At 38.2% G+C, this 12769-nt stretch overlaps 1 protein-coding gene across 1 annotated transcript; it reads right to left on the bottom strand.

The window, feature by feature from the left end:
* Window positions 1-9975: 9975 nt before the first annotated feature.
* LOC129750174 (enhancer of split M1 protein) lies at window positions 9976-10544 on the bottom strand. Its single transcript, XM_055745428.1, has 3 exons — window positions 10432-10544; window positions 10160-10339; window positions 9976-10096 (listed from the first exon to the last, which is right to left on the bottom strand). The coding sequence occupies exons 1-3, from the start codon at window positions 10460-10462 to the stop codon at window positions 10026-10028; spliced, it is 282 nt and encodes a 93-aa protein (XP_055601403.1). The 5' UTR covers window positions 10463-10544; the 3' UTR covers window positions 9976-10025.
* Between the last annotated feature and the right edge of the window lie 2225 nt (window positions 10545-12769).

Here is a 12769-nt window from a genome sequence, read left to right as displayed (position 1 = left end):
GCGTTTTCTGCCGGGGAATCTAGCAGCGAATTCAACTCAATGAAGTCAGGTGAGTCGTAGATTCATCAAACAAAGCAATAACAAAATAATCTAGGTCTGTTTGTAGAATACAAACAATTCACGCACGCTCATACATTATGTGCTTTGTTCGGAGGATGCTACTAGCCGTATAATGTAACAATAAAAAAAAATCGATCATGAATTGTAAATGCAAAAAAAACACCTCGAACAGAAATCTAACGCTAGTCTTTTGATTACCTCTCCGACACCTTACCAATAGGCTAAATCGTCGGATGAAAACTAGTCAAGGTGTGGCGCTATAAATCAATTTTAATTCGCTGCTAGATTCTACGGCAGAAAATGCTCATTATGCCTCGATAATATGGTGCTCTATATGCCCCTAGTCAATAAATTTAAGTAAAAACGTGCTTTAAAATTGATAAAAGTGATAAATCAAAATTTTTATGATGGTAAAAATTGAGAAACAATGTGTACATCATGTTGCAGTGCGTACATTATAGATCAAGGTTTTTTTTTTAAGATCATAAGAGCTTATTTCGTAGTGCTCAAAAATTATAATATTTTCGTAACTTGAGAACCAAGCTAGTTTTTTTTAAATATCTCTGTAAAGATGATAAGTAGATTCCTTTTTTTGTGAAAAATTAATACTATAGGAAGTGCGAAACAAATTCTCATGAAAATTTATTTAAGAAAATACGTACTTTCGTAGAAAAGAGTAGTGCTCATTATGCCCTGGGTGCTCGTTATGCCCTCATCTCCCCTATAGATATAGATACATCCGTGTGGTTTGTTTAACGTTCTGCTCTATTCTTACTCTAAAATGGCTTTTTTACACTATTGTTTCAGACTCTCTCGAAGAAAGTATTTATGTTGCGAGAGTCATTTCTATCCAAGGGTACGTATACAGATAGTGGTGTTTTCGATAAAAAAAAAGTTTCAAGTGAACATAAAACTAGACACGTATTACAAACAATACTTACATGCTATGTTCTGACCGGTTATTAATGTATTTGATGTTCCGTCTCACGACATACATAACCTGATGAACAATATTTATCCAATTCACTCGGTCCACGCAACCGTTCTCCAACTTCTCGGGCATTCCACATTCGCCAGATCACGCTCCACTTGGTCTAGCCATCTCACTCGTTGCGCCCCTGCTTGTCTCATTCCTACCGAATTGGCAGCGAACACCTGTTTTGCAGGACAGTCGTCCGGTATTCTCGCAACATGTCCTGCCCACCGTATCCGGCCAGCCTTCACCACCTTCTGAATACTGGGTTCGCCGTAGAGTCGCGCGAGCTTGTGGTTCATCCTTCGCCTTCACACTCCGTTCTCCTGCACGCCGCCATAGATGGTTCTTAACACTCGTCGATCGAATACTCCGAGTGTACGCAGCCGAGTTAGACAAAGTCTTCTACTATCTCTAGCTCGTCGCCGTCGATCGTGACCTTGTTATAACTGGACAAGCGGGTTCGGTCGGTCTCGGATCCGTAGGCCAGCATGTACTTCGTTTTGGACGTATTAATCATCTACCCAATCCTTCCTACTTCGCGTTCCAGTTTGCGGTAGATCTCCTCCACCGTCGCAGATGATCTGCCGACTATATCAATGTCATCGGCAAAGCGGATAAGTTGACTGGATCTGTTGAAAATTGTGCCCGCATTTCTCCCACCGCTCGTCGAATAACATCTTCTATCGCCACGCTGTACATGATGAAGGATAGACCATCGCCTTGTCGAAGCTCCCTGCGCGATTCGAATGAACTCGACAATTCACCCGAAATCTGCACAGAGCACTGCGTTCCATCCACCCTTGATCTCGCCTTGATAAGTCTGGTCAGCTTCCCGGAAAAGCCGTTCTCGTCCATGATTTTCAATAGCTCGTTACGGTCGATCGTATCGTATGCGGTTTTGAAGTCGATGAAAAGGTGGTGGGTATGGACTTGGTATTCAAGGTAGTTTTGGGGGATTTGCCGTAGTGTAGAGATCTGGTTCATCATGGACCGTCCCTCCATGAAGCCGGCCTGATGACTTCTCACCAATCTGTTTGCTTGTGACGTTAGGCGGCGGAGTGGGATTCGGGACAACACTTTAAAGGTGGCATTGAGAACAGTGATCGCTCGGTAGTTCTCACAGTCCAATTTGTCGCCCTTCTTGAGTGATTTTCTCATGGGAATAAGAAAAAAACTCTTGTACAGGTCCATGCATTCAGGTAGAGCGAATGAAACCTGCAAATCTACTATTTAGTTCTCTTCATTTAGCAGAACTAAAAATTGGCAAAACATTCTTATTTAACTAGAAAACTTTTCGTTCGCTAACCAAAAGGTATTAAATAAGTAGCGATAAAAAGATTAGTGTTTTTGAGCCAGACACTCCTCGTTGGATTTACTGCGACTCTTAAGTTTAAAAAGTTTACCAATATTTTATTTAGATTTTTTTTTTGTATAGTGATTTATTTTTAATCTATTGTTGTATTTGAATTGAATGACAGACCCATTTAAAAATATGCAGGAAATAGATACAAAAAAAAGTTTTCTTAAAATTCATCGTTTTTGAGCTCAGAGCGTATCTGGTATATTACGTGACAAAATGAAATACGCATTTGCTATCAACGTTTTCAAATCACTGTTTCTATTTTAATATAAGGAAAATCGACTTAAAATATTCTGATGAACTGTAGTATTTTTAATACACCAACGAATGATGAAAAAAAATTGTCAGAAAATTTGAAACGATCTTCAGACTTTTAAGCGTCGTTTTAGTCAAAGTCAGTTTTCGCATGGACAAAATAAAGTACGCACTCATAATAACTTTAACAGATCGCTATTTTTCTGCTTTGAAAACTGTTTCGGCTTCCTGTATGCCAAAAAGGATTCAATTCCATGCAAAATCCGTCGACATTAAGGGTTTCAAAGGGTGTCGCACATCAAATTGCATAACTTTGCAATGGCTGTAGAAAATAACTCATTGGGAATTTTTGCTGGAAAATTTGCATAAAAGTAGCTGAAAGTGTCCAGTTTACAATGAATTTTTTTCAGTATTTTGTTAGTTGAAAAAAATTAGAGTCACTCAAAAAGAAAGGGTGCCAAATTTGTTTGCGCATTTTCTCTGGAAAAATACTCAACTCCTTCAGCGTTAAGATTTATGATTAAATGTTGCAAGTGAGTTTTATGATTAAACGTTGCAACTCAGTTCTGAGAATCAACAGAAAAAGACCCTAACGAATAGTTTGTTTTTATTTTAGCAACTGGACCTTCATGCGAGTGAATATATATTTAGGGAATCTTTATACTTTGCTCAGGAATCTACGTAAAAACTCCATACAAAGTTTGGACCAAAACTATTGTAGCGTTATAATTAAGTATTTATAGTTGTTTAATTTTGAGCGTATAATTATTGGGTTAAACCGAGCCAACATTTGATGTTTATAATTAAAAATGTAACCAGTCAAACGAAAACACATGTGTTAACGTTAAAAAAGAAAAAAACAGTACAACATTTCACAGCTAAACAATTCACCATTTCTGTTGGTGTCGTGTTGCATCCCGAAGATGTAACCTATAAAGGACCAGGTCGGTCCGCATCGGCGACAGGTGAGCGAAAACATTTCGGATAAAAACAGATCGGATAAACATTCGTTTATTTTAACACCCAGGCAACGGTTAGCTTTACATCAAGCCCCGACGATGAACACGTCAAGCCAAACAGAGCCGAAGGTTTCAGATGGTGCTGGTAGAACCGGTTTACCATTGCAAACGGCCTCGACAGGGTGAGCTACAAAATAGCGAAGGAAACCTTTGAGAAAAGGAGAAACAATGTTTGTTTTCTACACCCGAATACAAAATATTGTAACACAACAGTTCCTGTTGTAGTTATAAAACGATTAGAAACAGCGTAAAATAACGTTTAGAAAATGATATCTGAAATCATAAAAAACATTGCACTTATCTTGAATTCCAAAACGACGGTCTGTTGAATATGGCGTTAAGTTATGTTACTGTTTAGAACTGTTAAAACTAATGTATGGGAAGACTGTTCTATAGACAGTTTGCTTTAAGTTCATGAAACGCTAATCAACAACGTTTTCAGCTTTTCGAACTGTTCAGGTTTGCGTTAAAATTGATGATTTTATGTAGCGTTATTCTTATGTTTAGCATACGGTAAACAGAACGATAGAGAACAGAGACACTTATCGTTTGTATCTTAAATACTGTTTTTCTAACGGTTCAATTTGTAGCTCTAACCATTAAAAACTATAAGCAGATCTTTATAGAAATGGTTTTAATTACCTTAATACGAACAGTCATATTAAGGCCAAAATAATTACGCTTTCGGTTCCAGTATCCATATGTATTTATTTTTATAATTTGCTGAAATTTTATTTTTATTCATCACCTTATTAGTTTACACTAACGAGCCTATAGTAAACTATAGTTTACTAGATTCTCTTTTGTTTACACATATTTGGCAATCGGAGCCAACGGCCATCGTGCCGGCCCAGATGGATTTGTCCAACAGCGAAGCAAACGGTTCCTCCGGGTACAGATCAACGGCGAACGGACGGCTTCCAGGACAGTCTGTTTCTTCTCGGCATCCTCCGGATTACGATTAAACACATCCGGCTTGACGTCCCACCGATCCAGACTGAACTTACCGTGGTAAATCCACTGACCACACTGACTTGACTCTTGGAACAAAAATTCAACCATTTTCTGTCTATTTTTTTGTTGTCAGCTTTTGCAGGTTCGCAATACCGACGGCAGGTGGCGAACCTGAAAAATTTGACAAAAAATGCCCTGTAGGAAAAATGGTCCTGTTTAGCCCGATTTTATCGTAGAAATTGCGTGTTTTATTTTTAAAGTTGGGTGGCATTTCCTAACTGGGATAGCATTTCTTCAAATCGATCGATGCGCACTCTGAAATCGACATTGCGTACTGTTGGAAAAATGATTTTTTTGGTTTTTTTTTCTGGAAAAATTATCCAGAAATCGAAATCGAGTGTCCAGTCAGTATGGTCAGTGGTAAATCGGGGTTGCAGAAGGTATGTTGACGTACTGGTGCTGGTGATTCGTCTCGCTCAGCAGTCGTAGTTCGTTGAAGTCCGGGAACGGATTTTCTTTGGTGTTTTGGGCGATTTTCAGCACCGCATGCTGTTTGAAAGGACACGACGAGATGGCGAACAAATTACCGGAATACTCGATGCTCGTTATGCAAGAAAAGCCGGAAGCAGCTTTTCCCAGGGGTGGTCCAAATTCATGATGTTGAACGGGTATGATTCCATTTGGATGTGCTGCCGATGAGGGTGGTGGCCGCCAAAATCCATATTCCTCGTTCATTGCCGATTTGTCGAAGTTTTTCGAAATCTATTTACGCGTAAATAAAAACTTAGAAAAACCGAATGCGTCGCAAAAACTTAACAACACGCTAGTTTTTGTTACTCCTTTTTTCGCTTCTTTTAACAGGGTTGCCAAGCGTACCAGTAATTTAATTCGTGCAACTTAAAAAAATGTAATCTTTTTTTTCGGAAATTTATTGTTGTCTAAATAAAGTTTTAGTATTTTTGGCAAGTAGGTAGCCAATTAACAACCGATTTTTTTCTGTGTTTTTTTGCACAATAAATATTATATGCAAAAAATTAAATTTATACCAAAGAAAAATACGTGCCCCACATGTAATTACTTAATGAGTTCATATGGGCTTTTACAAGCAAAAGCAATATGTTATAAACTAACTGTAGTCCAAATAACTTCTTTTAAGTTGACATAATTAAACGTACATAACTGCAATAATTTGTAGCATTTCATTTTATTATGTTACATCTAATGAATTTAGATAGAAAACAAACTCCATAGACAAACTTGAAGTTTTTTTTTGGAAGCTGGATTGATTATAGTAGTTCTATCATTTTGCTAAAAAAAACTTTGCCGATTTTTTTTGCAGATCAAAATAACACTGGCACCTCTTACTGCTGTTTCTGAAGTTAATCGTTCGTATTATTCATCCACCTTTTCTGAGATCATTACTTTTCTCATTAACGTGATAATTTGGTTTTAATCGTTATCGAAATGGAGTTTGATACAACAGCTACGTTTACAAAGACAGTCACTTTTTCTAGAACTGTAGATGTATCGTACTGACTGTTCAAGATATAGTTTTTTAGCATGCGGGCAGGGCCGTTGTTCGGGAACTTAACGCACTATGGTGCCCAGCTCATTCTTTTGGCCAGGCCGGAACAGAACCAACAGGAAGCAGACAGCGGAGGTGCTCTGTGAAGTGATGCGTGCCCGTGGAGCAGTGCAACCAGGCAGGGTTGCCAGATGTTCCCGTGATTTTCAGCTGTGATAAACCTGTGCCGTCCGAGCTGTGATATGATTAATAACAACATGGATGGATGTCAAGGCAGGAAACGGGCCCGTGAGTAGAAATTATGTTAAGCTAGCTTAGGCTTTGAGAATGTCGTAAGAGTAAATTGTGGTTATTGCTACAAAGTTTTGGGTTTTGAGTGTTTGTGTTTTTGGTAAAAGTTAGCCGTGCAGCACAAACTGAAAGTCAGTGGTGCTCAACTTGTTTCATTGGCGACCAACACAAAACCCACTAAACTATGCTATCGTTAAAGTTAAAATATGTCTTGAACTTGTGATTTATGTTTTGAATTCGAGATTAATGTTGTGTTTTGGTGATGGTGCTTAGTTTTATAGTTTTGTGGATTTGATATTAGTTTTATTCTTATCGATACCTACATTTATTTACTTTTAAATCTTATCATCGCGATTCAAAGTAGAGTAAAGTTGACTTGTCATTACTAGATCCAAAGAGTAGGATAGTGGTAGTGCAGTGCGACAAACTGCAAGGTTTGTAGAGCCCTGAAAGATTCCACCACACGCCCACTGCAGCTAACCCGAAGAAAGTCAACCCCCGTCGGCATTCTCCACAAGCAGCATCCGAGGTCATCAAACCACGGTTAACGCCACCAGATTTACCCACTTCACCACTCCTAAGCGTAGGCGAGCATCCATTCCCGCCGCGTAAAGGACTTACGTTGTACCAGCAGTCCTATCTTGGACCACTTCGTCTCGCTCTCTTATAAAGCAACTATTCATGAAATTTTTCAACAAATATAGTTAAAGCCCGGGCACTTATTCTAATGCACTAATTTTTTTTTCATAATTAGTTGCTTTGTAAGAGCGCTAGACAAGATGGTCCAAAATAGGTCCGCTGGTATAAAATAAGTCCGTTACTCTAACAGGTGGTTCACACGCCGACAGCATTCACGGATTGCCCGCGATTTTCGACCTCCATCAGCAACAGCAGACAACGACGACTATCCTCTCTAGCTGCGCCGTTATCCGCCGTTCAAAAATTCGACATCGCATCGACATCAACCATCGCTTAGCATAGCAGCAAAGCTACCACCATAACAAGTTTCCGGCAAATGTAAGTACTAGACATATATAAACGACATGTTGTTGTAGCGATCGCTTTTCAACCGCTTTTTCTTCGGCCCGCAACATTTGCAAAATTTATGTTGCGCGAGCACGAGCATTTGGTCAACATCTTTAAATCGGCGGACCATAAATTTGTCGAACTGGCGAGCCAAAGTGTCCCTTTTCGCATAATTTGCATTTTTCGGAATGAAAACATTCAGTAGAATGGGCTGAAATCGGGAAGAATCAGCCACGATACGAGATACCTAGCTTCTCTACCGCATGCACTACCAGAGGAGGGTAACGAAACGCTTCAGTTAGGCCTAACTCACACTTCAATTGTAAAACGGTGTGCAACAGAGACCAGAACGGAATTTTTCAGCATAAATGAAATTCGTCTCCAATAAATCTCGAAAGAAACAGTAATGAGTAAATAACTGGGGTGCTGGGAAAGGGAGTTACAAAGTTGTTCTTTTTATTTGCGTTTTTCCAGCTAAATTTTTTTTACTGGCCGCGAATCCAGTCACGATCATTCCTTTTCAGAACCAGGGTAAAAGGACGAAGTCCTGTACGACGGCTTGTACTCTGGTAGTTTTCATTCGTACCGCACAACAGCTAACTCCACGTTCCACGAATTTCTTCCAGGTTTTGTCTCGTCTCCGGGGCAACCTCACAAGGGTCGAAGTACGAATCCCTTTCTGGAGACCCTTCAGTTTCTTCCCCAAAATAGGGAATCGAAACGACCGAGCGACCGAGTCTCATCAGCTGGACATATTAAGACAGGGTAGGTGGTCTTCCATACGGAAGTGGCGCTTAAGCCACCCACTTAATTACGGAAGCGTGTGGGGCCTCACGTTATAACTTCTTCGAATATTTGTCTCAATTTATTTTCAGATTACTGATTTTTGAATCTGCTTTCATATTATCCATAATTTTTTTAAGGGTTATAGATGTCTGGAACAAGAAAAGCACCTCACACCATTACACTGCACTTTGCTTTGACGTTTTGAGTGTTCTTTATCCGAAAGTTATTCATCAGAAGTCGTCCATATTCATGCTCGTTTTTTGGTGGTTTACCTTGTTCTAGAGTTATGAGCTTATCAATGAATTTTGAGCGAATTTGAGGTGATTAGAGCGTCTTAAATGAACAAATTGTATACTGAATGAAAAGTAATCAAATCTGTCAACATATTGAACCAATGGTCTTTGTTGGCCAAATTCATTCTTTTAACCGATTTCATCTAACTTTGCTATGGATGATAGAAACATAGATTTTTAGCCATCTCGAAAAATTCGTCAGTTTTTTTCCTGTTGGGGGAGAAGTCCACTACGACCATCTAAATGCAGGTGCTGCATCATTGAAGCGTACAATTCCAAAGTACAACCGGCACTAATGCTAAAACCGCCAACCTTCATCATACTATGTGTGCCAGGTTATTCCAAGACCGGGATTCGATATCATGACCATTGGCTTAGTAGACAAGGATGCTATCCTCTAGGCCACAAACATCTGGCTGAATTCGGCAGTTACTGGTTGTAAACTTCCAGTTAGTTCATCTGTTTTTTTAGCGGCCCACCACACTCCCCCACACCAAAAAGCTCGATTTGAGCCCCCTGGTAATAGACGCTAACTGTTCTCAGCATGTCTGGCAGCAAAACAAGAAAAAACCTAATATGTACTTGAAAACGCGAGCAAAGTTTTAATAATGCTGAGAACTTTCAAAGTGATTAGTTAATGCGAGGAAATGTAATGAGGGAATATAACAATATTTTTTAAAATGAATCTCAGTGGAAGAAATTCCTTTTAAGAGATCCATTATTTTTTTAATGAAAAAAACTAAGATTTAAAAGAATTATCTCTTGCTGAACCGCTATGGTTTTTAGCCTTTTGTATCTAATCCCAGCTCCTGGCTTATTTGAAACATACTTTCAATTAATTTATCTTTAAAAATATCTTTCTGATGGTTTTTAGCTTGAAGTTTATGAACATTTACGGAAACTTGCTTGTTCACATTCTTACCGGATTCAATCGCGCCCTAAAAAGGGTGAACAAATAATAAAGCTCTTAGTTCCGATGGCTTTTACAGGAAAATGAATCTTTTTCTGAGCAGACCAACCAACTTATGTAATGATTATTTTAAAATTAATACAAACTTCAATTCCAAAGTGCGTAAAAAAATCGGTATAATCAAAAAAACTTTCTGAGCGTAGTTGGCGAGCGTATACATGCAGACTCTAACTCAAAACTATCTGAAACACGACTAAAATGTACCCACGTATGTATGTTCATTTTCAGCTGTCACAATATTTGGTGCCATTAAGCTCTTTAAAAAACTACGACTGAAGCTGATTATTCCGAAGCTAGGCCTAGACGAAAAACAAACGAGCTCGTAATCGCTAGTTGCACGTGTTAGATTCAGTCTAGTGTGATTTTTAAGTAATTTTCTCTTTAATGACAGACGATTTTTATTGTTTTCGTTCAAAGAGTCTGGCTTGACGTTCGGATTTTCCTCGCTGATGACACCACGTTTGGCGTTTGTAGAGCTTTTATTACCTATGAATCACTCAATAAATTTAACTATTCATAGTCTGGCTCAGTCCAGTTGTCATCTTCACTGCCACAGTTGCTGTACGATGTTTCCAGGTATTCTAAGCAAGTAAACAATTATTTAGTATAACAAACAAACCTTATTAAGCTTTCGCAAAACTCACCTCCGGCAGTGTTGCAGTCGCATTCGTTTTGTGCTTCCATCATGCAACGATTCGCGAAATGCCGGTAAGTTTGTCCATCTTTTGTGCCGCAAACTGGATCGTAGATATGCGGGCAGGGCTTTACGCAGTCACATTCCTCGGCCGCGATCGGTTCCAGTAGGATGACACTTAGGACCGTAACTGTCACAAAAGGTGATAACGTCAGGGAGAGAGAACAAAAAATAACAACTAATTAGTCACTTGCATCGATTCCGGTGCGCTAAGCCTCGTACCAGCTATTAAGCAACGGGTGAATACGTTCATGATTTCTACAATTGTCGCGGAGAGAGTTGTAATTTAAAACTGACAAACTACCACATGTTACAGGCGGTTTATATACTCATTTTTATGCAGATATTCTGCACTGGTACGTTCCCGACTATTAAAACGGTGTCAAATAGCGCTAACAACAGAAAAATGTAGATTAGAAAACAAGTTTCTTCTGATGGGAAACTTATTTGTCTAGTTTTCATATTTGCTAAATATTCCTGTAGGCGTTCTATTTCTAGCATTCAAAACTGGGATACATCAATCTTCTTGTGACAGTTTCTCACAGGTTTAAAATCGGGAACCATTTCGAAGAATTGATAAGTAACAAGTTTAAATTTCAGTGTGTTGGTATAGTTTGGTGGAGCTTAAACCTGTTGCTCGAAACTAAACAGGATACGGAAGTCAAATGAAGCGACATGTTACACTTCAATTATTTACTTACAATTAAAATTAAAAATTAGAATGATACAAAAAGAGCGTTGGTTTCTGATTTTGAGATCCTGGACCTTGAATAGCTTGGCAATTGCAATGCAATTGATTCGTTTGGCAATGTACCATACAAATTTTTAGCTTTTTAAATCGTTAAACATAGTTTTACTATGTGTTTATTTCTTTATTCTCAAAGAAGCTCAAAAAATTGTTGAGGCATGAAGAAAGAAATCTCAGACTTACGGTTATGACTGGAGGGTGCTGCAAAAAAAAAAATCAATAATGACATTTTCAGGAATCTTTTTGAAACTGCCATTTACAGACTTCAAGTACAGGCCCATGTGTCTTTTGATCCAAAACGCTTATTATGGTTCAAATTATCTTTGAAACAAATTCGTGTTCCAAGTTTGTTCACAAAATTTTGAAAAAAGTTACCCATGGTGGGTCACATGCAAGAAATTTTGGCATATGGATCCCATGTGCCACGCTTAGCGCTATTCAATACAACCAAAGAAATCTGAAGAAGAATAATTACAAAAATCAATAATATTATGTTGAAAACATCGATTTACATATAAATTAAACGTAAATTGACGATTCATATTTTTACAATATTATTCTTCAATGCTTTTCGGTGACTTTCAAATGATTAGACTTTTCAGTCACATTTTCTGCCGATTTTAAAAACTGTGAAAATAAGAGTCTGAATCAGAATCTGTCTAACTATATTCAACTGGTGATTCAGTAATAATATCTAATCTGTGTTCAGTAATCACCTGGAAAGATGTTCTTGGAATCACTTTCATTTCGTATTTCAATACAGCAATCGTTCGTTACAACTATTCACATATCCATAGCACGATTTAATTGAGTTCAAAACTGATACAATCTAAGCCGTATTGCAGAATTCATATAGCTTTTTTTGCTCTATTTGTGTTGTGAGCCTACTTGGTTGAATGATTCAACTGAATCAAAGCAATCGAAAGATTCCTTTTAATTCGACCACGATACCGTGGTTGAATTAAATGGAGTCTTTTGATTGCTTTGATTCAGCTTTTTTTTTTTTTAAATCATGCTCTCAACTCGATCAACCACAATTTAGGAAAGAATAAACAATTTCCCCAAAGATTCCATTTCTAAAAATCTATATATATAAAAAGCAATTTCTGTATGTTTGTTTGTTTGTTTGTTTGTTTGTTTGTCCTCTATAGACTCAGCCGTCTTAACAGCTAGAGAGCTGAAATTTGGCATGGATACTCATTAGGACCAGGAAGGATGAAAAATGTTTTCAGATTTTTCGATGACCCTTTCTGAAGGGGGTCGTCCATACAAGACAAATATTGTTTTCACGATATTGACGTTATTTTTCGTCGGATTGTGTTGAAAATTTGCACATGAGTGTTTTGAATGACGAGCAATCGATTTCAGGTGTCAAATTTTGTGTAAGGGGTAGCCAAAGGGGTCGTCCATATTAACTGTTCGCTGCTTTTGCGATATTGACGTTATTATACATTGGATTGAGATGAAAATTTCTACAAAGCAGTTTTAGGTGACGAGCAATCGATTTCAACTATCAAATTTTGTATATTGGGTCAGCAAAAGGGGTCGTCCATACAACACAAATAATGTTTTGGCTATATTGGCGTTATTATAGGTCGGTTTACGATGAAAATTGGCACATGAGTGTTTTGAGGAACGAGCAATCGATTTCAGGAATCTAATTTTGGGTGAGGGGTCGGCCAAAGGGGTCGTCCATATGAACTATTCACTGATTCTGCGATATTGACGCTAATACACATTGGATTGTGATGAAAATTTGCACATGGGAGTTTTAAGGGACGAGTAATGAATTTCAGAGGTCAAATTTTGGAA

Source organism: Uranotaenia lowii, chromosome 2 (assembly GCF_029784155.1).
Source record: "Uranotaenia lowii strain MFRU-FL chromosome 2, ASM2978415v1, whole genome shotgun sequence".
Taxonomy (NCBI): domain Eukaryota; kingdom Metazoa; phylum Arthropoda; class Insecta; order Diptera; family Culicidae; genus Uranotaenia; species Uranotaenia lowii.
The sequence above is the reverse complement of the archived record's forward strand: the minus strand, read 5'-3'. Positions and strand labels throughout refer to the sequence as shown.